The sequence below is a fragment of the Podarcis tiliguerta genome, assembly GCF_965153285.1.
Source record: "Podarcis tiliguerta genome assembly, chromosome: 10".
Taxonomy (NCBI): domain Eukaryota; kingdom Metazoa; phylum Chordata; class Lepidosauria; order Squamata; family Lacertidae; genus Podarcis; species Podarcis tiliguerta.
Genome location: NC_139543.1, coordinates 67,700,894 through 67,726,846, shown reverse-complemented (window position 1 = coordinate 67,726,846; position 25,953 = coordinate 67,700,894). Strand labels below are relative to the sequence as shown.

Genomic DNA, 25,953 nt, shown 5'->3' with positions numbered 1-25,953 from the left:
GGGAAAGTAGATCCATAGATCAACCTTAGAGCTGCTCAGGAAGTTCTCTTCTAATCTGGCTTCAAAGTTTTGCACCTTAGCCGATGCCGATCAAGACTCAGGTGCCAATTCCACAACTGCAATGAATGTTTTGAGTGGTATACAAACTGTGGCTACATTTATGGAAAGAAAGCTTAAAGCACTGGGGGCCAACCTTTTGTTAAGTGTGGAAGGATATCAAGTGGACTAGGAACTGTGAAGGGAAATCAAGTGGACTAGGAAAAGCAGCCACCATTGTTCTCTTAACAAACATTAATCAAAAACAAGCTGCTTAAAATAGCAATCACACCCTTCTTCTGTCTAGCTACAAAGAATGTGCTTTGATATGTTTGGAGGTATTGTCTTCAAGGAAATAACTCTGAGCATGCTCAGAAGGCAGGGAGGACTGCTCTTCAAGCAGCCCTACTTAGCCCTACAGAGGCTGAAATTGCCCTCATAACAACAGGAGGGAGAGGGAACCCTCACAACAAGGGCTGGAAAGCTAACTATCCCAACACTCAAATTCCACATCATTTTTTCTGACCAGGGAAGGACATCTTTGTCACAGTTATACTTTCGGATTAGGACTGTATAAGTGGTATAGACCAGTAGGTTGACAAAAATGTCTGCAGAGCTTCTCTGAGTTAAATGTAGTATTAAGATGTGTGTGGAGTAGGAAAGAGTTTGTGGCTGTGAGATTTTGGAGAAAATGTTTTCTTTTAAATTGCTTGACATTCTTCTTGAGAGAGCTATGCCCCAATAGCCCAGCCTCCACTGAGTGCTGTGCTATTTGCATCCTTGTTGCTAGTAAGAGAAAATTCTGAATAGGAACACAAGCTTTCTCAGATGTTGCCTTTGGTGATCTGAGGGATCATGTCCCTAAGCAAAAAATGGTGAGTTCTGTTCAAAAGAAAGCCAGGTGTTATAATAATTGCAAAGTAAAGTACGGCAATATTTTGAACTATTTAACCAGTGCTTTAAAAAAAATGTTTAGAGGTACTCTCATTTTCCTACTCATATTGAAATACTGCTCCTCAATGACGCCAAACTTAAATTCACAAAATGTTTAGGAATATGTGTACAGCTGCGTCCCCTCAGAAAAAAAGCAGTTCACAGATCATTTTCCCCCACCCTGGTTCTAAAACTTAGACGCTAGACTAGAGAAAGCTTTGAACCTACCTCTCTTAGAGACATGGTTTGAAAGTCTCTCTCATACACACAACTACTAACCTACTCTCAAGGCTGATGAGCAAATTAATAATGTAAGAAAAGATTAATAAGCCTCAATGACCTTTGGGTGATAAAGCAGTGTACAATTCTAAGAAAATTCAAAAGGAAAGAAAAAGCTGTATTAGAGTTGTTTTCAATCCCAAACCAATCGCTCCAAGGACAAAGGCAGACAAAAAAAAAAGTCTGAATCAAGTATATATTATGATGGAAGAAGTCTCTCCAGGTCTATAAAATCTGTCACCTTATAGCTGTGAGGGCGAGACAGGGGACACAAAAACGGTAAGACTGCTAATTTAACAGGGCAATCAGGAAGAAAAAGGAGGGAGAAAAAGAAATCAGACCTAGTATGCTGACTGTCACTTCCCAAGAGGTTAAAGGAAAGCTCCTTCAATACATGTTGACTGAATCTAATCAGGAACAGTAAATACCAAAAGGTCCTTCATCCTCTGTGGTTATTTTAAGGTGGTATCTCAAGGTCACTACGCCTATACATTTGGTTTTGACCTGTGCAGAGCTTAATTGTATTGAGTAAGCCTGGACTATGGTTTATTTCAAATTTCGTGTAATTGATCTCTGCCTTCACAGAGAGCTGAGCTTTGTACATAAATCCCTGAAATGAACTCCCACCCTTGGAAGGGATCAGGCTAGCCTCACTCCTCTTTGAAAATACTAAATGAATTTGAAAGTTCAAAAGGGTTGCCATTCACAGTCTCCAGAGGAGTGGTGCCCTTCTCTTCACAGACTGCCAGTTTGAAAGGAGCCCTCAACTCTGACTGGGAAGCAGGACATTACATTCTATGCATAATATGCTCAGCCCAGCCTTTACCTACTCAGGTACTCCACCATGCATGCCTATGCTTCCAGACAGGGTTCACTCCATTCTGCACACCTGTATATACCCATTCATCTGCTTTCTGCAACATTTATAGATTTTCGGCAGGAATCACAAGCAGATGCAGAATCTCACAATCCTATTCCTTGTTCACAGAAACCGATGCAAATATATGTAAATGCAGACATCCTAAGCTTCCAGGAAGGACTGAAGAAATATTGCCATCACTATTTATCAAGGTTGTGACACATTTTTATTCCCAAGCCCTATTGAGGCTGAAGAAGTAATTCTACAATTCTAGAAGCTACCACCATGTTGTTAAAGAGCTGGATGATAATGTGCCTGAGCTGAAAAGTCAGGCCTCCTGAACTATTTGGGCAAACATGCATATCAACTTCCCACTGCGGTGGGAAGGTAAACAGCGTGTCTGTGCGCTCTGGTTTCTGTCACGGTGTTCCATTGTGCCAGAAGTGGTTTAGTCATGCTGGCCACATGACCCGGAAAGCTGTCTTTGGACAAACGCTGGCTCCCTCGGCCTGAAAGTGAGATGAGCGCCACAATCCCATAGTCGCCTTTGACTGGACTTAACCGTCCAGGGGTCCTTTACCTTTTTTACCTTAAACACACACTCACACAAGTGTATCTGAAGTGTATCTGAAGAAGTGTGCATGCACATGAAAGCTTATACCAAGAACAAATTTAGTTGGTCTCTAAGGTGCTACTGGACAATGAGCTCAATGAGAGATCTTTCCCAAGCAATGCTAACTGTGCTCCTTTAAAATTAATGTTAGGCAATAAAACCAAAAGTTTAAAGATGCAAGACATGTTCTCGCACACCAAGGTATGGTTCCCTCCCTCTTATGAGTCAACCCAGGACACAAAAGGTAACAATGAAATGGGCAACTTCCAACATATGTGCGGACTCTTTCCCACACTACTGAGTAGTCACAGTCCACCTGACAACTCTTAAGCCAACGTAAGCACCGCTCACTGGTCTATAGGAAGTACTATTTTAGAAAACACTGCCGGTTTTTACACATGTCTGTGATATGCAGATCGGTTCCATGTTGATGTTTTCAGTATAATTCTTAACCTTTAAATTCAAATGAATTAGGAAACAATAACCAAGCTAAAATTTCTTCAGACACCATCAAAGTATTTCAAGCAGACAGAAAGAAAAGAGGACGTATTATTTGTGCTCTGCGCACAAATAATATTTGCAATGGTGAGGAGGAATTGTGGAATTCTCTCCCAAGGAAAGTCAGCCCTAACTAGTTTCTGTTGCCAAATAATAATATTAAAAAGTTCAAGAAGCCTTTTCTGCTCTCTGAAGGCTGTTGTTAGGGTTTTTATTCAAGGACTGGACCTGCTACTGACTCTAGAGCTGAGTTTTGTGTTTAGGTTGGTTTTCTGAGTGTAAAATTTCACACTGCGACAAAACGTTCCTTGTGTGGGTGGAAGAAATTCCTGCTCCCTGGCTTCTCCTCCACCACCAATCCACACCCACAAAAGCCAAGAGTTAGGATCAAGAACAGAGAGCAGAACCAGCAGAACAGGCAAGGGATGAGGAACAAAGAGCAAGATCAAAACACAAGATCTTATCACTCAAGCAAAGCACCACTGAGACAATAACCAGTCTTATACTCCTTTCCACCCAGGAAGAGACGATGTCCAGCCTGGGCACAGTTAGTTCTAGATAAGCAGCAGTTTGCCACATGAAGCAATGTTCAGCAGCTCCTGATGCTTTATTGCAGTGCTGGATAACAGAATCCGTCTAGCAGGCCAGATCCTGAGCTTCTTCCTGTTGGCTCCCTTGACAAGTGGCCAGAGCTGCCTACATGTCAATCACCTGATTCACCATGACATTACCAAAAGAATTGGGAGACTACTTTTAAGTGTGCTTGCTATTCTTCCTTTGCAGATGCAGTTTCTTATGAGTTCAAGCCATGGCTGAAAAGGAAATGTGCTGTTGCTGCTGTTAATTAAATTTATATACCACCTTTCATTTGAAGATCACAGGGCTGTTTACAATATAAAAACACAAGCCAGGGATGTACAGGAAGAATCAGGAGTACATTTACAAGCATGCCCTCAATTCTTCTTCTGTTTACCCATGGTTTAAACTTTCCAGCACCTGACAACTTATAATATCAGACCCAGGAAGGTAGGCCTGGTCAGTCTGGTGGGTGAACCTCTAGGGCTTTACAAGCCTATTTAAGCAAGCAGACATAAGCATTGGGACTCACCCCTGAACTGAATAGGGAATTGTGTTGATTTCACTATGATTAATGGAGTGCTTCATGATTTGTGTAGTGCATATAACTCTGGTTACTTGTAAAAACAGAACACCAGGTAAATAAGTAAGTTAAATTAAATCCAGGCTTGCACTGTGTGGGGAAAAACCAAATGCATATTGGCAGAAATGAAGCATTTTCTCTTTTGCACTGCACAGCCCTTCACCTGCTTGATCTTGTTGCGCGAGTTGGTGATGCGCTCCGTGATGCTCTGGTAGGTGCGGATGGCAGTAGTAAGCTCAGTGTAGTGCTGAACAATCAGCTCATCCAAATCATGATCACACTTCTCGTATGCTTCTTCCAGGCGACCCTTCTCATTTTCCCTGTCCTCAACATCATCACTGGTGGACAGAGTCCTTAAAAAAGAAGAAAAAAAGCAATTGAAGAAATGGCTTCACAACACAGAAGGCCTCCATCCTGGAAAGGTGCCACTACTTTATTGTTCCTTATAATTCACTGAATATTATTTTCAGATCACAGAACTGCACGCAGACGACCTGTCACTAGCATCACACACTGCATAAGCCAGAGGTCCTTTAAAATCCTCATTAGCTATTGTACGAAAGGACTAATGAGGTCAGCACTCATCGGATCTGAAAAGACCTCCCACCATCATCACCTGTGTGCATCTTATTATGATTTATGTATTCATTGTTATCCTACTCTGTCTCATGATTTCAGGGTTTTATTAGCCCTATTATGTGAAATGGAAGGCTCAATATCCAGCAAAGAGTTCATATTGTACAACAGATAATCAGATCCTGGGGAAACAAAGGGGAGAACAAAGGAAAGCCTGAATCTGTACCCTATATTCAAGCATGCAGAAAGACTTTCACTCTGGAGCAAGTGGGGCTGATCAGACAATTTTAGGGGCCTTTACAGATACAGACATTCTCTTGTCATGCTGAAATATATTGCAAATGCTAAGAGCCCACACATGCCTGCTCCTCCCTAGCAGTCTCACTGCTACCATACGGGTTAGTTTCGAACCATTAAAGACTGTCCCTATCAGCTTAATTATTAGGCATGAACTTTCAAAACAAATATTGTTTCTGAGTAGAAAAAATGAACATAGGCAGCATATTTATTTTGTCACAAGACTAGACAGCAGAAGGCTTTTACTGCCTACATGGTACTGACTATGCAACAACATACAAAGTGCCTAAGTGACTCTTGTACTGGTTGTTGTTGTTTTTCAAATTGAATCTCGTTATTTCAAAACCTCTATAATGATTTTTCCCCTCCCCAAAGTTCACTATGATCCTGAACTTTTGGAACTAGCAGTGGCAGCAGGTCTCAGCTATTCCAAACAGCTAGAATTTTCTCCCACTATTTTTTAATAGAATGTCAGAACAGTCCTGGCTTTCACCTTTCTGACTTGCCAATAGCCCATGTGTGGAAGCAAAAGTGTTTGTCTATTTCCTTTTCAAGGTCTGCTCAGATAGTTTTGAGCAATAGGTCAAGTGCTTTGAAAGGAAAATCACTGAAGGTCAAAATAGCTCTCCACTCTTGTACAATTTGCCTTTCAATTCTGAACTTGTTGAAACAACTGAAACTATGCCCACCTAAGACTAGGGACTCAGCTATACAGCTGCAAATAAAACATTTTAAACGTGTTGTAAAGTACAATATACAAATGTGACACTAGATGGCAAAAGTGAGCTATGGCAAATTCAATGTATTTTTCAAAGTGTTTTTTTAAAAAGCATTTTCACGTTTTTTAATATGTGTGTAGATTTCACCTCCGACACAGTGAAGAAGCACAGGAGAAAGCGAGAATGAATTACAGTCAAATAATAAGTCCTCTCTTTTTCTGGAAGTAACAGTACCTGCAGAAGAATAAATGGAAACGGGCCTATAATAATTATATGGTTGAGAAAACAGGAAGGAAATTATTTCTCAAATGTGCCCAAAAGCTTTCAGTACAGACACTGGAAAGAACAGTGGGAGCAGAATGCAACACCTTCTTAATAATAAGTCCCAAATCAGAAATACTCAAGTGCACAAGCCTCTTTTCCAAAGTGATGGCTTTGGACCTGTCACATTTGTAAGAAAGCACAGATCGGAGAACTTAGAACATTAAAAATACCAAGAAAATAAGAAACATATATAAATAACAATATAACTCATGCCACTAAATGCTGATCAAATGAAAGGACGACACTCACATCTGGATAATCATCTATTGTGTCTTAGCAAGACTTAAATGGGAAGTAAAAAAAGCTGTGAAACATGTGTCAATAATTTTTAGCTACTGTTGATGTTGTTGTTTAGTCATTTAGTCATGTCTGACTCTTCATGACCCCCCTGGACCAGAGCACGCCAGGCACTCCTGTCTTCCACTGCCTCCCGCAGTTTGGTCAAACTCATGTTAGTAGCTTCGAGAACACTGTCCAACCATCTCATCCTCTGTCGTCCCCTTCTCCTTGCGCCCTCAATCTTTCCCAACATCAGGGTCTTTTCCAGGGAGTCTTCTCTTCTCTTGAGGTGGCCAAAATATTGGAGCCTCAGCTTCAGGATCTGTCCTTCCAGTGAGCACTCAGGGCTAATGCCCTTCAGAATGGATAGGTTTGATCTTCTTACAGTCCATGGGACACGCAAGCCCTTCTCAACCTGTGGGTCCCCAGATGTTGTTGAACTACAACTCCCATCACCCCTAGCTAGCAAGGCCAGAGCTCAGGGATGATGGGAGTTGTAGTCCAACAACATCTGGGGACCCATAGGTGGGTGTTGTAGTCCAACAACATCTGGGGACCCATAGGTTGAGAAAGGCTGCTCAAGAGTCTCCTCCAGGACCATAATTCAAAAGCATCAATTCTTGGTGATCAGCCTTCTTTATGGTCCAGCTCTCACTTCCATACATCACTACTGGGAAAACCATAGCTTTAACTATAAGGACCTTTGTCGGCAAGGTGATGTCTCTGCTTTTTAAGATGCTGTCAAGGTTTGTCACTGCTTTTCTCCCAAGAAGCAGGCATCTTTTAGTTTCATGACTGCTGTCACCATCTGTAGTGATCATGGAACCCGAGAAAGTAAAATCTCTCACTGCCTCCATTTCTTCCCCTTCTATTTGCCAGGAGGTGATGGGACCAGTGGCCATGATCATAGTTTTTTTGATGTTGAGCTTCAGACCATATTTTGACCAGATTTAGAAGGTGATTGGACCAGATCCGGCCCCCGGGCCTTAATTTGCCTACCCATGAGGCAGAGGTAACAACTGCATTGTTGCAGCCTCTTTTCTTGAACTGAGAAGTGTGCAGCTTGAGCAATGGGACTCAAGCCCAGTTCTTCTCTCTACAGAATCCGTTTAGACTGTAAGGAAGGGAAGCCCCCCAACCCCCAGTAAAAAGCACTACATGGGAGGAAGAAATGGGTTATGCGGGGCATGCATCTTCCAGGGCCCATTTCCACCACTGCTCCCATTAAACTATGAACCTTTTTCACAAGACTCTATTTTTATTAGTCCACAATATTTTGTTCCATATTAATAATTATCCTTCTCCTCAATAATAAAAATCCTCCCTCAATCTAGCTGGAAACCATTATTATTATTATTACAGTATTATTATTATTATTATGACAAAAGTTTTTCTTCACATTCAGACTGTTACCATGCTCTTTTCAGTCAGAGCCTAGCAAAAAGCCTCCGAAAAAAAAATCACCAGGTGTGCCATTATGATCCAAACATTATGTTCCTTCAGAGCAAGGCAAGAGATACTTAATATTCTCAGGACTCTACATACATTCCTGCTGAGATTGCAGAAAAGTAAATGAAGGGAATCTGAACACTCACTGTGGTCCCATTAAAATGTTTGTTGGAGCAAAGTCAACAAAGTGTTTGCAAAGGAGGTAGGGAGGAGGAGAAATGAAGTGTTTGCCCTAGCAAAAAAACCACAAAAACTTTCCTGCTTTCAAACTTCTGAAAACACTACTGCAAACAGAAGGCAGGATAATAAATACATAAATATTAAAAAGCTGGTGTGTATTTCAACTTGATCTGCTGGCAACCACGCACCTCAGAAAATAATAAGCTATACTGCATTAATTACCTAGATAAAGGGTGGGCAGCCTTCAGGCTTGCGGGATCTATGGGGGGGGGGTTATTAGAACCCGCAAAAAAAAACTCACCAGCAAGTAGTTCAGAGGTGGCACCATTCTCTTAGAATTAAGCCCAGGAATTTGCTTTCAGTATTAGAACTATGCTAACAGTCCTGCCACACAAAAATCCACTCTTGGTTTTTCCTCCAAACCTTCATGATCCCTCCGGTCCATCGGGCACATTCCCTGACACCTGCAGCGTCCTGTCTTTCACCCACCCACTCTTTTCTCAAGCCCAACTGCAGCATAGGTGGAGAACAGTAATTTCAGGGGTTACAACTGGAATGGTAAGGGTCAACCCTTTCTTGGCAACAGTGATTCCCCTCAAAACCATCCCTCCCACACTCCAGTTAGGTAATTGCTGATGGGCAGAGAATGAGTGTGCAAGGGTGCAGAGCAGGCACAATGTCCACAACAGCTTCTCCAGTTTGCAAACCTGCCCACAGGCCCCGAAAGACCATGCTAGGGGATGCCAACTCAATTTAGAAAGAGGGGGAGTGCTTTTTGTTAAAAATAAAAAAAGAGGGGTGTTACTATTCTTAAACAACAGTAAGTCAAAAATCTTGAAGATCTACTACAAATCACTCAAAAATCTACCTTATAGAATCATAGAATCATAGAGTTGGAAGAGACCACAAGGGCCATTGAGTCCAACCCCCTGCCAAGCAGGAAACACCATCAGAACACTCCTGACATATGGTTGTCAAGCCTCTGCTTAAAGGAGACTCCACCACACTCCTTGGCAGCAAATTCCACTGTCAAACAGCTCTTACTGTCAGGAAGTTCTTCCTAATGTTTAGGTGGAATCTTCTTTCTTGTAGTTTGGATCCATTGCTCCGTGTCCGCTTCTCTGGAGCAGCAGAAAACAACCTTTCTCCCTCCTCTATGTGACATCCCTTTATATATTTGAACATGGCTATCATATCACCCCTTAACCTCCTCTTCTCCAGGCTAAACATGCCCAGCTCCCTTAGCCGTTCCTCATAAGGCATCGTTTCCAGGCCTTTGACCATTTTGGTTGCCCTCCTCTGGACACGTTCCAGTTTGTCAGTGTCCTTCTTGAACTGTGGTGCCCAGAACTGGACACAGTACTCCAGGTGAGGTCTGACCAGAGCAGAATACAGTGGCACTATTACTTCCCTTGATCTAGATGCTATACTCCTATTGATAACTAGCAACCCCATTGTTCTACCAATTGTCACTTTTTCAAAACCAGCATTGCATTTTCCAAAAGGCCTCATCTCCTGCAGCTCCTCTGAGAGGTTAACTGTGTGTTCATATTGAATCTGCCCCTCTCGGACTAGATCTGGCCACAAAGCCAAAACAACATTGACTATGCAATGCCAGCGAAAGCAGGATAGTATCTTGAAACTGTATGCACTGGAACTTATATTTCAGAAACACATTTATTTGCCACCCTTCAGTTTCAAAACTACCTCTGGCATATACATAATGAAGTCAAGTCATGTACAATGCCCTGCTAGTACATTATCTAAATCTAGGACCTTACTCCATTCAGGCAGGCATTTAAGTCCTTTCTATTTAGGCAAGCACTAATTATGCTTAATCTTTAAAGATAATATTTATTTGAAGGAATTCTCAACAGCACCTCTTGTTTTGCCATTGCATAGACTGGATAATCTATATGGGTTGCATCCGAAGCTAGTCAGAGTAGACCCATTGGAATTAACAAGAATGACTAACTAGGGTTTATTTATTTCAATGGGCCTACTCCAAGCAGAATTTAGCTAGATACAACCCTGTGTTTTAAATGTTTATTTTGGCTGCACTGTTGTGATTTTATTGTATTCTTCTATGAAAGCTTTTCTTGAAAAATGGATATATGCATTTATAAATGAAGGAGGACAAGCCTGCCAACTCAAGAACTGCAATAAGATGCAATGTTTTAAAAACACAAAGTTACTTTTAATGGGAGTGTAAGAAAACATGCAAACAGCCATGCAATTTGCCACTTGGCTACTCATCCAGGCTGAGCAACAACAAAGAAATAGAAGGTTGAGGTTTTCGTTTTGTTTTTTAAAGGCATTAAAGTGTGTACTTTTCATTTGGGCTAACTGGTTAAAGGCCAAAAAATCGACAAGAAGCTGAAAAGGCAGGACAGGGTGTCTCTAGCTTTCAGCTACCAAGTAAGATCAAGGAGGAATGGGTGAGATCCAGGTTATGTGCCTTATGTGCTTCGTGCAAATAGAGGGGAGTTGCAAACGACAAAAATGATTCCTCCCTCTCCATCCCTGCTTTTTGCCATGACAGAAAATAGTAGTGACAACAAGATTCACCTGAAATAACAAATGTGGGTAAATGCACTGAACCAGCATTTCCATAGAGAGCAATCACTCCCTTCTAAAAACCAGCTCAGGTGGTTGAGTGCCTATCCATTTATGTAGAAGCAAAATGCTTGACACTTTATGTGACTTTAAAAAAAGTCTAATATTGGCTTCTAAGAATTTTAACTCCTCTAAAAATTTCAAACTACTAGGGGCTGATTACAGGTCTGGATCTAGCAGAGGCGAAAAGAGGCATGTGCTCCAGGTTGAAGTTTAGAGGGGGCAGTAAAATTCCCCTCCCAGTGTGGTGTAGTGGTTAAGAGCGGTAGTCTCGTAATCAGGTTCGCGTCTCCGCTCCTCCACATGCAGCTGCTGGGTGACCTTGGGCCAGTCACACTTCTCTGAAGTCTCTCAGCCCCACTCACCTCACAGAGTGTTTGTTGTGGGGGAGGAAGGGAAAGGAGAATGTTAGCCGCTTTGAGACTTCTTAAAGGGAGTGAAAGGCGGGATATCAAATCCAAACTCTTCTTCTTCTTCTCCCCTGCTCTTCTAGTGAAGCAAGCATGAGAGCCTCTGAGGGGCCCTTTTGTCCTTGGAAGCCCCCTTCCCACAGCCCTGTGGAAGGCAGGCAGGGCAGACGAGGGGTCCTAGGAAGAAAAGATAAGAGCACACTGCCCCACACATCCTGCCTCAATGGTGTAGCCACTAAAAGGAGAGAGGGAGGGAGGTACTGCAGATCGGGCAGAAAGGAGCACTCCGAAGCATGCTCAGCTGCACTGGTGGAGGTGCCCCCAGCAGTCCACACCTCTCCCTGGGCAGGCTCCATGGACTCCCAGACCCAATCAAGTATATGGGGAAGGGTGCCCTTGGGTGGGCCTCTGCTGTAGGAGGAGGTGCCTTGCTACCCTCAGGCTTACTTGGGAGTAAGTCAGCCACTCCCATTGGGCTAAGGAGTAGGGCTGCTGGCAGGGAATGGTACCATCACCACACTCAGGAAGCTGAGAAGGAAAGAATATGGAGAGACTCCCAAAGGAATTAGGAAGCACTTAAAAAAACCACCATGATATTTTTCTTGGTTGGCCTATAATTTTCTTTTTGGTCACCTTTATTAGTTTCGAATGGCATGTTTGAGTGGTAGCCATCTGTCAGGGAACATTTAGCTATGATTCCTTCATTGCAGAGGGTTGGACTATCAGACTCTTGGGGTCCCTTCCAACTCTACAGTTATATGATTCTATGTGTGTGTGTATCCTGCAGCTTTAATACAATTAATCTTATTTATTGAATTGGGGACAGCAGCCCTTATTGTGAACTTCGGCTACTGAAAACTGGCTATAGCCATCATATTCCCTGACCGGAGTTCATAATTAGGAAAAGTGGGGACAGCAGCGCAGACCATTGTCCGATGGCAAAATCTGTAGATCTACCACTGTCTGGTTAGATCAGTTCTTGAGCAAAGCTCACAAAAAGACTGCCTAGCTAAACCAACACTCACAATTAACTTTAAATTGAGCTGGGCCTGAATCCATGGAAGCAGCTCTGCCCACTGCAAGAGTGCTGTGATGCAGCAGAAGGAGGACTGGATTGCTTATCTAGATTCCAAGAAACAAGGTGGCTGGGTTTTTTAAGGGTGGTTTAGTGCTGCCCTGAACCATTTTTATACATCTCAGAATTGATTCAGACATCTGAAATCATTTTCCTGGGAATAAACAATTTGTCAGTTTTATTTACTTGAAAGCAACTGCTGTCTTCATTGCATGTCCTCAGAAATATCACTTTCATTGAGGTAATACAATATTTACTTTGATTAATGAGTTAAAGCACGACACTTAATCGACTAAAACATTTGATCAGTTGACAACCCCAATTCATAGCAGTGGAAAGAAGCAACACTGAATTAAGACCTCACAAGACAAATCTACAGACTCCACTCTATTGCATGGTACAGAGGAACAGCAGATAATTACTGCACCAGTCTGCAATATTAGGCAATCAATCAGAAAACAATTTGATAATTCGCCAGCCCTGACAACCTGCTACTCTAAAAAACACATACTGGAAGTGAACTTCTGCCATAAGATTGTCATCACAACAATTACATGTGGAGAAAGATAGCACACAAAGAACATAAAAGAAGCATCCTCAGACTGACTACATGTGCCACACATGTGATGTCATCTGTCCTTGTGTGCCATATTTTTTCCTTTCCATTCCACATCTCAATGGGAAAACTGGGGAGGAATATGACTCCTTAGGCTTTATGTTAACTTGTTTTCACATATTTTACCATAGAGTTTCATTAAAGTTCAATTTTAAACATCAACTAAGATATATTTATTCTACAAGCTATATCATTGTTTTGTTGAGTTAAATCTGCTCCCTGGTTTAATGTTCAACTTTAAACATGAATGTGTATTTTTCCAACCTTACTATTCTGCCAGAAAGACACACCTAAGGTTTCAGCAAATGCCTTTGGCCATGTTAGATGGCCATTAGAGAAAATACATTTTTGGCTAGAGGCACTGTACCTATGTCTCTGATTCCATAAACGATATTCCTCATTATCCAAGACTGTCCCATTCACAAAGCAGTTACAGCTAAATTCTTTCCTCCACTACCTTAACTCTGGCTCATGGTTTAATCTGCATAAAATCATTTTTTTGCTAGAACAGAAAGATCCATCATGGACAGGGTTGCTTCTTTTGCATTAGAAGCACAGAGATCTGAACAACTTCACATGAACTCACAGGAAAACAAATGTTTCAATATTATCTGAATGGGCTTATTTTTCTTTGCCTTGTTACGTAATTCTGAGCATTTATAGCACTACGTAGTTCAGATATTGGAGCTGTCAGGGATCTCTGGCCATGCACAAAAAAACTGGAAACCTGATGAAACTGATCGATAAAGAACAGTGGACTAGATGGAGCTTATGCCTAATCAGGTAGTCCTAAGGATCCCTTCAGGAGTGCCTGGCGGGCTCTGGACCATGGGGTCACGAAGAGGCGGACAAGACTAAACGACTAAACAACAACAAAGGATCACTTCACATACAAGCTTGTTGGGATCATCTAAAAAAGGTCTACTTCGGGCAACATTTATTCACGCTGTAAAATCTAAGAGGAAGCAGAACAGGATTCTTTCTGTGGTGGCCTCTCTTGGAAAAGTCCATCTAGCCGTTCATTTTAAAAGGATGAAGAACCACCTTTTGACAGGAATTAGCTTATCTATAAAAAAGTAATTTATTAAAACATACATATGGAGTTCACATACCATAGCACATTCACTATGCTAAAGATGTGCTGGATGAGAATGTGTGAAGTGAGTTGAATGCTATAGAAAGGAAAACTAGGAAAACTATGTTCCTTCTCTGTTGTCTTTGGCCTCTGAAAAAGACACTCCTCTTTCAACAAGCCTTCCAAAATCTTTATCTCAGCTTATATATGTCTAGGGAGAAGGGCTGCATTTCACTCTGTCAACCCTAAACAATAAAAGTGTATTTGATCACCAGTCATCACTGACAACAGCCACTGGTCTGCATCCAAAAAATGTAGCACCGCCACAAGTTTTCCACTACATGCTTTTTAATTTTTATGTACACTGCTTAGACAGAAACTTTGGTAATTTAAGCATTCTCAAATAAATAATAATAAATAAACATTATGTAAAGCCCAAGTTTGGACATGGAGTGTATTCTAGTAAGTGTCCAGAGGTGTGTGTGTTCACTGCTTTCAGAATGTAAGAAATCTTATTTGAATGTTATAATTGAAAAGTTATTTTTAAGGACAACTCCCATATGAAATTATCTACAGCTTCTGGCAGTACTTAACCTCGAAATAGATATCTGATAATACATTCTGAAATCCCATTGAAGCAATTACACAAATTGGCGGGGGGGATAAGCTAAAATATACTCAAGATAAATGAAATAGGGATATTTAGTGATTTAACCTAAAATGCATAACACATTATCTCATTATTTCTTCAATTTCACTGAGCATACCTATTTAGAAAGCAGGGCATGTGGTACAAAAAAGGCGAGCTGAAAAGGCTACAGATTAAAATATATGGGAGATAAAATATGCACCTGGGGAACCAGCCATTTGCTGGAAGGTATATCAGTTTGTACCTGTTAATAGAGATGGACTGTGGGAACGAGGGATATCAACAGCAAGAACTGACAAGTGCCCAGACACAACTAAAATCCTTCCCTCAGTGGAATTTGTGATACAGCTCTAATTCTCAGAAAGGAGAATGTGTTGTCAACTGTTATCACACTGCCAAACTAGGAAGCTCTCAGTTCTTTGCATCAGGCTCAATGGAACAAGCTGATTCGCCAGTAGAGATGGACTTGAATTTTTAATTCTATTATAAGACACTAACTATGCTTGTTTGCTGCTCTGAGCAAAGCAAACCCAGCTTAACCAAAGCCTCAACAAGGTACCTCAGGAAAACCTCACTTCCTTCAGCCTCAGCTTCCAACCTATCCTTACCCCAACAATATTAGAATGATAAGACATGACTGTTGCCCGAATTAAGATGAGGTGCACAGAACACTTGAATTGTATGACAGTGGTTCCTCCAGTTACGAACTTAATCCGTTCCAGAGGTCCGTTTGTAACCTGAAACTGCTCATAACATGAGGCACCCTTTCACCAATGGCGCCTCCTGCTGCCGCGCTGTCAGTGCATGACTTCCGCTCACAAAGTTCGCAACAAGGGGCATCTACTTCCAGGTTTGCGGAGCTTGTAACCCGCAGCGTTCGCAAGAAGGACGGTACGTAACACGAGGTTCCACTGTATTGCTCTTCTAAAACCGAACTACTAAGCATTTGCATAGTACATTCACAAGCATTCTCTCCCCATTCCTTACAAAGGCAGGCCAGATTTCGGGGGGGGGGGGGAGAGGTGCTAGTGATGAGAAATAGGAGCTCACCATAAGGCCACCACATGAATTCATGGTTGACATATCTGAGCCAGAGATTGCTTAGCTTGAATCTTTAACCGTACTGCCACACCAAACCGAGCACAAACAGGCAAGCCAAAGAGTGAGTTAACAATGTGCTTTTGGAGCAGCATGGGACTCTTAATCTCAGGTTTGAGGTTTCAAGCCCCACATTGGTCAAAAAATTCCTAAATTGCAGGGGGATGGACTAGAAGAGAGCTTGTGCCTTATCGAAACATATTTAATTCAACTGCCTTGCTGGTACCTCTTAGCAAATGTTCCTGGTAGTTTGAAATCACTGGGCCGTTTCAGACGTCATGCTAGACCAAACCAAGGCTAAGTATGAACAGGTGAGCACTCACGCGGGGCGGGGACACGGCTGCCTTATTCTTCTGCTCCTGCTGCCGACACCAAGAGCTAAGTCATAGTGTATGTAGCTTGTGTTAGGTCCCAACCTGGATGCATGGTTTATCTCCCACAGACTAACCTCAAGTGGTAACTGGTAAGCCAAGAATAAGCCTGGGTTATGGCTCATGCTTTTTCTAGAGCAAGACAAACCATCAGCCCAGCTTCAGATGCAACAGTAAGCCAAACTATGGCTTAGCGTGGGGTAGTGAGGTGGCAGCAGAAATGAAGGAGGAACGAAGAAGCTGCAATTTTTCCTGTGCATCCCTGCATACTCATTCATTCATGCTCAGCCATGGTTTAGCCTAGTGAACTGGGCCTCTACTACTTTCACGATCCTATAAGAACATCCATCAGTATATGTAAGTTATGACTACCTTCTCCTTCAGTATTTACAAATATATATAAACTCACTCATTACTTAATAGTAAGTCCAGATTAGTTCAACAGGATTTGCTCTCAAGTTAAGTGTGCATTTCAGTATTAGTGGATACCTTTCTATACTATTTCCCTATTTCCTTTCTGAAATTCGAACTTTATTGAAACCAGATAATCCTTCCTAACATTCAGAGTGTGTCCCAATGACAAAAACAGTCTCATTACGTAACAACCAAACTTTGTTGTCCCAATTAAAGAAGGCCTTTAAGATAGAAGGGTTGTCATTTTTAAAGCAACCCTTACAAGTCCAGCATTATGCAAGTTTACTCAGAAGTCCCACTGTGTTCAGTGAGGCTTACTTCCAAGTAAGCATGAATAGGACTGCAGCCTGAACTAGATAACAAAAATCCTAACAATAAATAAAGGCAGATACATTCACCAATTAAAAAAATTCTGACAAGCTCTCACCAAGACATAGCATTTGCTAAATGCCAGATAGCTTGTTTCAGAATACAAAAGCCGTTCCAACCAAGTAGGGGCAAAACAAAAGGTTAGGAGGAGGAGGAGGAGGGGAGAGAAAGAAATCAATAGCAGCACATAAACATATCCCTTTAGAAGACAATATTGTCCAGTTTGTCCTTCACCAGTTGGCTGGATTTCTCCACCCAGTACACTACATTTTAAAAATACAAATACAGATCGAGTTGTATCTCAAACACTCCGTCCACCGAGAGGTTTTTAGACAGCAGCTACAATTACAGCCTTTAGAATTTTTACATCCATTAGGTAGTTGTCAACCATGCCTTTAAAACTATACCCAGCACAATTTTATTTCACCGTAAATTGGTGCATTAAAAAACTCTGAAGAAATGTTGATACTTTAACAGATACCTTAGAAATGGTCAATGGATTATTCACTAGCACATTACAACTGAGGGGATAAACTAGAAAAGGAAAGTAGTCCATAAACATTGCAAAGCAAAAGATGCATTTTTTTTTCTAATTCATGGCAACACTTTAAAGACAGGAGGTCTGTGATTTTCTATTTCCCCATACATTAGTTTTGCAAGTGACACAGAAAGAGGGATCTAGACAGCTAGGCAAAATAAAGGCACTAGACCCACGGCAGCCTCAGGCCTTCTTGTGCCTGCAGAAGGACTGGGCAAAGAGAAATAATCTTTCTTCTCCTCAGAAAGATGGGGTGAGGGGGGACACCTGTTTCAGTTCTTATCCAAAGCTGACTCTGGGTGAGAAGAGACACACCTCTTTCCTGAGCCTTTCTTGCTTACCAGAGTGTTAAACCATCTCAATGCAATTAGGATGGCAAGATGTTTAAATAGTATAGCATCCACTAAGAGTGACATGAAGAGGCTTATGAGGTAGGTATGTCCTCTGGTGTTGCTCGTTTGGTCAGAAATCATTGTCCATATTAACGTCGATATTTGTGGATTCTTGTGATAAGGGGACTAACGGATGGACAACAAAAATGGATCCTGCAAGTTTTTATTGCTGCAAAGAGATCTATATATACTTCAGGGTTGCAAAGACAAACACTATCCATTCCTCAATAGTCTGAAGATTTTACCTGATTTTATTTGAATGCATATTATAATTGTCAATTTCCTATTTGGACTTATGGAGAGGTTACGGTAATATATATGTTTACATTAGGATTGATGGATTATTTATCTTTTTGATGGATTATTCTTATTGTTAAAGTGATCTGACTTTCTTTCTCCCCCTTACTTCTGTCACATTTTTTTTAAGAGTAGCATGACTATATCCTCCTTGGGACAAGTGGCACATCTGTAAGAATCTCTGTTTATTCAGAAGTTCTGTCCACTAAAAAAGGGCCTGCACTATCTGAAATAATTTAAAGCAGGGGAGGTTAAACATTAGTCTTGGGAGCTGAGCTGATCACCCCAAGCATTTTTTTCTGTCCTGCTCAGATCCCACCAATTTTGGTAGTAGCAGCAATAAATAAATAATATGTACACCTCTCTGCCAGCCCAGCACCCCAGTAGGGATACAGATCAAGTTGATTATTTAATTAGTGGAGTAGGGCAATAACCCCCTTCCCAGCTGATCAGTACAGGTCAGCTGTGGGAGGTGAAGTGCTGCTGTGAGTGCCTGTGTGCACAAAAGATTATGGATTGGAATGAGGTCCCAGGGGGGCTGGAGATAGGTGCATGTAGCCCTTGGACCAAAAAGCAGGAGACACTTCTGACTTAAAAGTCTCAGCCGTGGAAAATATCCCATTATGGTTTCCAAAAAAAGTCATTAGTTGTTTTCCTGAATTAAATGCTAGGCAATAAAGTCAAAGGTAATGGGCCTATTTGAAGAAGCAGTTGCATCATTCATTCATTCGTTTAGCTACTAGCTATTTCTATACCGCCATATCATGAAATACTATGGTGGAGTGTAACAATAAAAACACCATTAAAAATAATGCAAATACTAATTAAAGTGACTGATTAATCAATAAATTAAATATTAAACAACTGCAAAGGCCTGCTGGCATAAAAAGGTCAAGAGACGCCTGAAAGTCAAAAGTGAGGATATGTGCTGAATCTCTGCTGGAACAGTGTTCCACACCAAATGCCTACCTTCTAGTTGAGACCAGTCAAGCCTCTATAACACTGATGACAACTAATAGTGCTCCTCCGGATGATCTCTGCGATCAAGGTGGGATATAAGGGCTCAGGGGACATAAGGTACCCTGGACCTAAGTTGTTCAAGACTGTGTATATCAACATAAGAAGCTTGATCCTGATGCAGTAGCATATGGGCAGCCAGTGCAGATGTTTTAGACCAGAGGTGTTGTATGTTGCTTGGCTGGTTGCCTCATCAGCAGTCTAGCCACATCTAGGAATCCAATTTGCAGTAAATTTTAGCAAAAGATATGTCATCCTCAAGCCTCCAGAGTATGTTCGATTTCACTGTGGCCCTCAGCGGCAAATAAATTCATTCAACTCCACCAGAAATCCAATCATGATTGAGAACACCCTTTTTTCAGAATTTCATAATAGGAAGGAAAAAATGGCCCCTATTCAGAACAGTCTTTCTTTTCTTTTTTAAAACCCAAGCTCCTGCTAAAAGAGCATCCACTTTAATTTCCTTTGTGCCATTTACTTTTTGCAGCCAGCTTGGACAATAAAATTAATAGGTCACCTTTCATTTCCAGTCAGTTTTACTTTCAAAACCTCATATTGTACCTCAGCACCGCAATGCCTTGATAGCAAACACGGCAGGAGCAAGCTTCCAGTGCCCACACAAGAACTATTTCAATCGATTTCTTTTGTATCCTAAATGTCAGAACTCATGAGATCAGTTTTCATTAACAGCTCTGTTGTATAATCTTCTAACTTACATTTTCAACCTAAGCTACAGAAATGAACAACCTTAGATTAGGTCTCTCAACCCCACATTCAATATATGGAAAGGGGAAGGCAAAAATGCAAGGTAATTTATCCATTTATGCAGTTCACAAATCGCTATCTGACCATTACTGTAAGAATAAAACAAGGTAACTGCAAGGAGCACCCTGCTCTCCTTGGAAAAAAGGGCTTGTGTAAAAGTAATAAATAAATCTGAGCTCTGGCCCTCATGCAGTCCTTCTTTAAAACACTATATGGTTAAATACAACTTAAATAATAATATCAAGTGATGAATGGCAAAGTTATTTGTATCACTTGATAAGATAATAATAATAATAATAATAATAATAATAATAATAATAATAATAATAATTGTATGGTCTCACTGATTAAAGGTAGTTCAGGTGAGATCATCTTGGGGAGGCACAGGAATATATCCAACTCTGCAGCTCCATTTACACAACAGACTTCCAAGTGCGCACAATGGAGCTTCCTTTTTCTGTCCTGCTCTTCCAGATCCACACCTACCCTATAAAAAGCTCCAGAGAGTGGGAGACCCTTTTAATTCTCTGGGGTATGATTTTGTTGGAGAGGGGGAGATGGAAAGTTAAAAAGGTAACGGTAAAGAACCCCTGACAGTTAAGTCCAGCCGCGAACAACTCTGGGGTTGCGCCGCTTATCTCGCTTTACTGGCCGAGGGAGCCGACGTTTGTCCACAGACAGTTTTTCCAGGTCATGTGGCCAGCGTGACTAAGCAGCTTCTGGCGAACCAGAGGAGCGCACAGAAATGCCGTTCATCTTCCCGCTGGACTGGTACCTATTTATCTACTTGCACTTTGACGTGCTTTTGAACTGCTAGGTTGGCAGGAGCTGGGACCGAGCAACAGGAGCTCACCCCGTCGCTGGGATTCGAACCACCAACCTTCCGATCAGCAAGCCCTAGGCTCAGTGGTTTAGACCACAGCACCACCCGCGTCCACCCAGATGGAAAGTTACAATACTCCCAAAGTGGGCAGAGTCAACAAATTGGAACACTACCAAAAAACGAAATTGAGGAAAGGCTCATTTCAGAAAGCAACAATGTGGGAAGGCTCTAGCCAACCTACTCACAAGACGTAGGCAGCACAGATTAAATCAACTAATATCAGCTTCCCTCAAAGAGGACCATTTTATCCCATCAATAACTGTATTGGATATGAAATTGTTTTTATATATATGAAGTTGTTTTATATATGTTTTTATTGTTGATGGTTTTATTAAATTGCTTCAGGATATTTCATAGTGATTCATAAATGTAATTGAGGGTGGGATTCAACAGTGCAAGCATTTCTGCTTGCCAGATGGAATGAAATCTTCTCTTCTCCTCCTACACTCTGTCCTGGGGGTTCTCCTGACCCCCTCCCCTGAGTCAATTTGTAGGAGGAGAGCACAGGAAGAGAAAAGCGGAAAATGGCCAGTTACGTTTGTAGTACTTGTTGGTGTTTTTTTTTTATAAATATTTTTATTGGGTTTTTTACTCAAAAAGTAAAGCAAAACAGAACTAAAAAAGAAAAAAAGCAAAGGATACACAATACAAAAACACAAAAACAACAACATAATACAAAACACATCAAAAGGAAAAAACATTAATAAAAACAGTTTCATCTTTATGGTATATCTTTCATTTGCTTGTTTCCCAACTTCCCCAAACCTCCCTCCACTGTATTCCAAATCGTATATTCATTCAGCAAATCCCTACAATCTATCTTGATTAATCCTTGTCTTAATTTTAACATCTTTATATAACTTAATCTCCTTAAAATCTTAAGTCATTAAATCTTTAACTTTTACGACTTTTATACTAACAACCTTTACGTTTGTGGTACTTGTTGGACTGGCTGCCGCTAGAGCACCTATTTAGTTGAATCTGGACCTAAAGAAATAGATGAAAGAAAGCCCCACAGACCCATATACAGATATGACCAGAAGATGTGAGAAGACTTATTCCATTTCTAAAATGCATGAATGCAAGTCTTACCTCTGCCTTTCTATATCACTAACTAATACCCCCTCTCAATATAATCTCTGCATACTCAATGGCGTTCCTGTTACTACTTCACATTCTCCACAGCATTGGAGTCTCTCAAATTAAAAGTCCCTGGGAGAAGCTGAGGCCTATTCTAGCCGGTCCCTTAATTTTTTTCTTTTACCTCTGCAGATGTACAGCCACTCTGATTTTGATTCGGAACATTCACTTCTACACAAACAGTCTCGGCCAAGGAGGGGTGCTAACACAGCCCTCTACTTTTCCAGGTACTTATCTGTACAATTGGAGTGTTTGATGCAGTTGCATCTAACACCACTTCCCCTTAATCCAACACAGAAGAGTCATCATGTGCCCTGCTGCACCTAGACAGAGTATTAGACAAGCCTGGAGACACCCAAGTTCAAATATGCAGTCAGTTATGAAGCTTACTGGGTGACCTTGGGACAGTTGCTCTCTCTTTCAGACCACAGGGTAGTTGTAAAGATAAACTGGAGGGAAGAGGATCATGAATACTGCCCTATTCTTCCTGGACTCATAGAACTACAGAGTTGGAAGGTACCCCAAGGGTCATCTAGTCCAACCCCCTGCAATGCAGGAAGTCCAACCTCTCTGAAATGAACTCCTAGTCTAGGCATTAATATTACACTTTCCTGTGGCTATAAGGCTTCACTTCCACCAATTCAAGCGGAAATACTGCTAGAACAGAGTGGAGAACTGCACCACCCTTTTTTTGAGACCCCCCCCTCCAAAAAAAACTAGGTAGAGCTGCTCAAGTGGCCAACTGTTGGGCAGGGTACCTGATCAATGGTAGGAACATCTCCCAACAATTCCCACCAACCCTAGCCAGCAAGACAAATGGTCAGGAACAAAGGGGAGTTGTAGTCAAGCAACTTCTGGACCAACACTGGATAAGGGCCCAGAATTTCTTAGGTTCAATCTTTGGCATCTCCAGGTAGGGCCAGGTAAGACTCCCTGTCTGAAAGCCTGGAGAGCCACTGCCAAACTGTGTAAACAATATGAACTGCTGGTCTCAGCACAGGGCCTATGTTCCTAAAACCCATGTTAAATCACATCATATCAAACATTACTTATATTTGCTTAGTTGGTTTACTTGGAGAAGGGACGGTAGCTCAGTGCCCTTACATTGAAATACTTTATTGTCACTTGTACAAGTTGTATACAGTGAGATTACAAGTGGGAGGATCCCAGTTCAATCCCCAGTGGAGTCTCCAGGTAAGGCTGGGAATGTCTTCTGCCTGAAAGAATGAGGAGCCGCTGCCAGTCAGTGCAGACAATATTGAGCAAGATGGACCAATGAACCAATGGCCTGATTCTGTATTAGGCAGCTTCCCACCCCCTGTCACTGCACAGTGAAGGGCCTTCTCCGTGTCTGCTGCCACATGTTGGAACTCCCTCCCTTCAGAAGCCACACTGGCTTCTTCCTTGTTATCGTTCCACTGGCAGGTTAAGATCTTCTTGTTTCAACAGGCTTTAGAAAACTGACTGCTCCTAATGAAGGAGTTTGTGTGGTGCTGTTTCTATTGTAATTATCTGTATTGTTTTAATAGGTTTTACATAGATATATACAGTTTTAATTCTAGCCATGTTTAATCGTTTTTAATTATTGTTTCCTCAGCAGTTCTTATTTTTATCTGAAAGTTGCTTTGAGTCCCTATCAGGGGAAAAGGTGGGGTATAAATAAATACAGTGAAACCTCGGTTGTCAAACGCTTCGGAAGTCGAACATTTCAGCTTTTGGACGCCGACAACTCGGAAGTGGATGCTTCTGTTTTCGAACGCGCTTCGGAAGTCAAACAGCTTCTGAGGCGCGTTTCTCCATTTTTTCAATGGATTTTGCTGACTAGCAATTGCGCCTCAGTTGTTGAAGGTTTTGGAAGTCAAACGGTCTTCCGGAACAAATTACATTTGACAACCAAGGTTCCACTGTATGTAACAACAACCACCACCAACCAGGTGGTCACATTTGGGAGAAGGTAACACAAATATACTCATCAAACCAGGTTTCGGTGACAAAAGCCAGACCCAGGTATCTCTAGAGCAGAGTTAAAGGGGGAGAACTGCAGTAATGCAAGGGATTCCAGGGATCATTGTGTCTCTGGGACTGACACACTCCATCACAGACAGTTCCCCACAGACCTACACTCTCTTGCACACAAACTCTCTCCCTCAAACTCTCCCTCTCTCTCACACACACACACCTCTCCCCTCTTCGTTCTCACAATCTCTCTCCCCCCCACATACATACATACACACACACACAAACAAACAAACAAACAAACACACTCACTCCTTCTCTCTCTCACTCTCACTCTCTCTTGACCAGGCATAGGCAAACTTGGCCCGCCAGATGTTTTGAGACTACAATTCCCATCATCCCTGCCCACTGGTCCTGTTAGCTAGGGATGATGGGAGTTGTAGTCTCAAAACATCTGGCGGGCCGTTTGCCTATGCCTGCTCTTCATACACACACACACACACACACACACACGAAACTTTCTGTCACACTTACAGACATTAATCCTTCACAAACTCTCTCTCTCTCTCTCTCACACACACACACACACCCTCTGAGACACAATCTCTGACACACAGGCAATTCTCCCACAAACACACACACTATCACACATACACGCATTAATTCCTCACAATCTCACTGTCTCTCCCAGACACACTCCTTCCTCTCAGAGGCACACACTCTCCGACCCCCATAGGTGCCAACTCCCTGGGGTGCCCGAGCACCCACGACATCCAACCATGAAGGGGCCGGGCACCCACAAATGCCGTTGCCAGGGCCCAGCTGGCTCTCCTGCCTCCGCCACCGACTCTCTCACTCCCCACACAGAGCATCTCTCCCTCACGCACAGGCCCCTTTGAGGGCCTTTGAGGTGCAGCCGCGAAGGTGAGGGGGTGGGGCGGGGCGGCTCCCCACTCCCCGACCTCCCCTCAGGCCCTGGGGAGAGGGGCCGGCCCCGCTACCTGATGACGGAGATGAGCAGGCCGGAAGGGTCCTTGCTTTTGCTCATACTGCTCCTGTACCGGCCAGTCGCCTCAGACGCCGCCATCTTGGGCTCAGCCTCCGACAAGGGTCGAGCCCGCCCACGCCCCCCGCGCTCCGCCTTCCAGCCAATCCGCACGCAGGTTGGCCGCCAATCGTCCTATAGCGGCCGGGGAGAGGCGGGGAGGACGCCGGGCGCTGCGGGTCTCCGCGCGATGCACTCTGGGGCTTGTAGTTGCCAGCTGCTTCTCAGGTGAAGGCTGACAGGTGGGAGAGGCGAGGGAGGCAAATGGACCAAGGATGGAGGCGGCCGCAGCGAGAGAAGCGAAACAGCAATTTGGGGTTGTTGCTTTTCACATTTGCTGATTTTTTTTTAGTATGATGATAAATTCACAAAACACCTTGGGGTAAGATGGAAAAGAAGAAACTCCTCGTAGTCGTAACAAGAAAAAGGAAACACGCAATTAACGTTATTAATAATATTACATTTTTATTAATTTTAGGCAGCTGCCTTCATTGTACCTTTCCTGATGCTTGCTAAAAAACTATTCTGTTTAGGCAAGCCTACACAAACATGCAATTTTATTAGGAATGTTTGTTTTTAAACTATTGATTTTGTTTACAGTTTGATAATGTTATTACATCTACCATTTTTAATTGTTTTATCAGTTGCTATTATTATTTGTAGTAGTAGTGGTGGTGGTAGATATATATACACCCCACCTGTTTCCCTGACAGGGCCTCATGGCAAGGACTCAAGGCAGCTTACAGATAAAATAGGAACAGCTGAAAACAGAAGGGGTGGGGACAATGATTAAAAAACAAAAACAGATAAACATTAATAGAATTAAAACTATATATTTTATTGAATATAGTACTAAGAGGCTTTTTTAATTACCACTCGAATAAGTAGCATAAAAATTTTGATGAATAGAAAATAAGACAAGATTATTGTTCAAATGGTTATACGTAAAGAAATCTTTCAAATGTGACTGACTAGTTTCAATGTACAGCACCAAGTTCATCTTGAGAGGTGGGGCAGAGGGTAGCC

General features: G+C 42.1%; 1 protein-coding gene and 1 long non-coding RNA gene across 2 annotated transcripts in view; one reads left to right on the top strand and one right to left on the bottom strand.

Moving 5' to 3' along the window:
• Positions 1-25,123, bottom strand: part of EXOC4 (exocyst complex component 4) — a 353,124-nt gene extending 328,001 nt beyond the window's left edge. Inside the window, exons 1-2 of the mRNA XM_083401900.1 lie at positions 24,884-25,123; positions 4,541-4,730 (exon numbers count right to left, since the gene is read on the bottom strand). Coding sequence (XP_083258026.1) covers positions 4,541-4,730; positions 24,884-24,969 — 276 coding nt within the window. The 5' untranslated portion in view covers positions 24,970-25,123. The remainder of the gene's footprint in view (positions 1-4,540; positions 4,731-24,883) is intronic.
• Positions 1-25,953, top strand: part of LOC310659323 — a 94,723-nt gene that overhangs the window by 23,098 nt on the left and 45,672 nt on the right. The gene's annotated exons all lie outside the window — the stretch shown is intronic.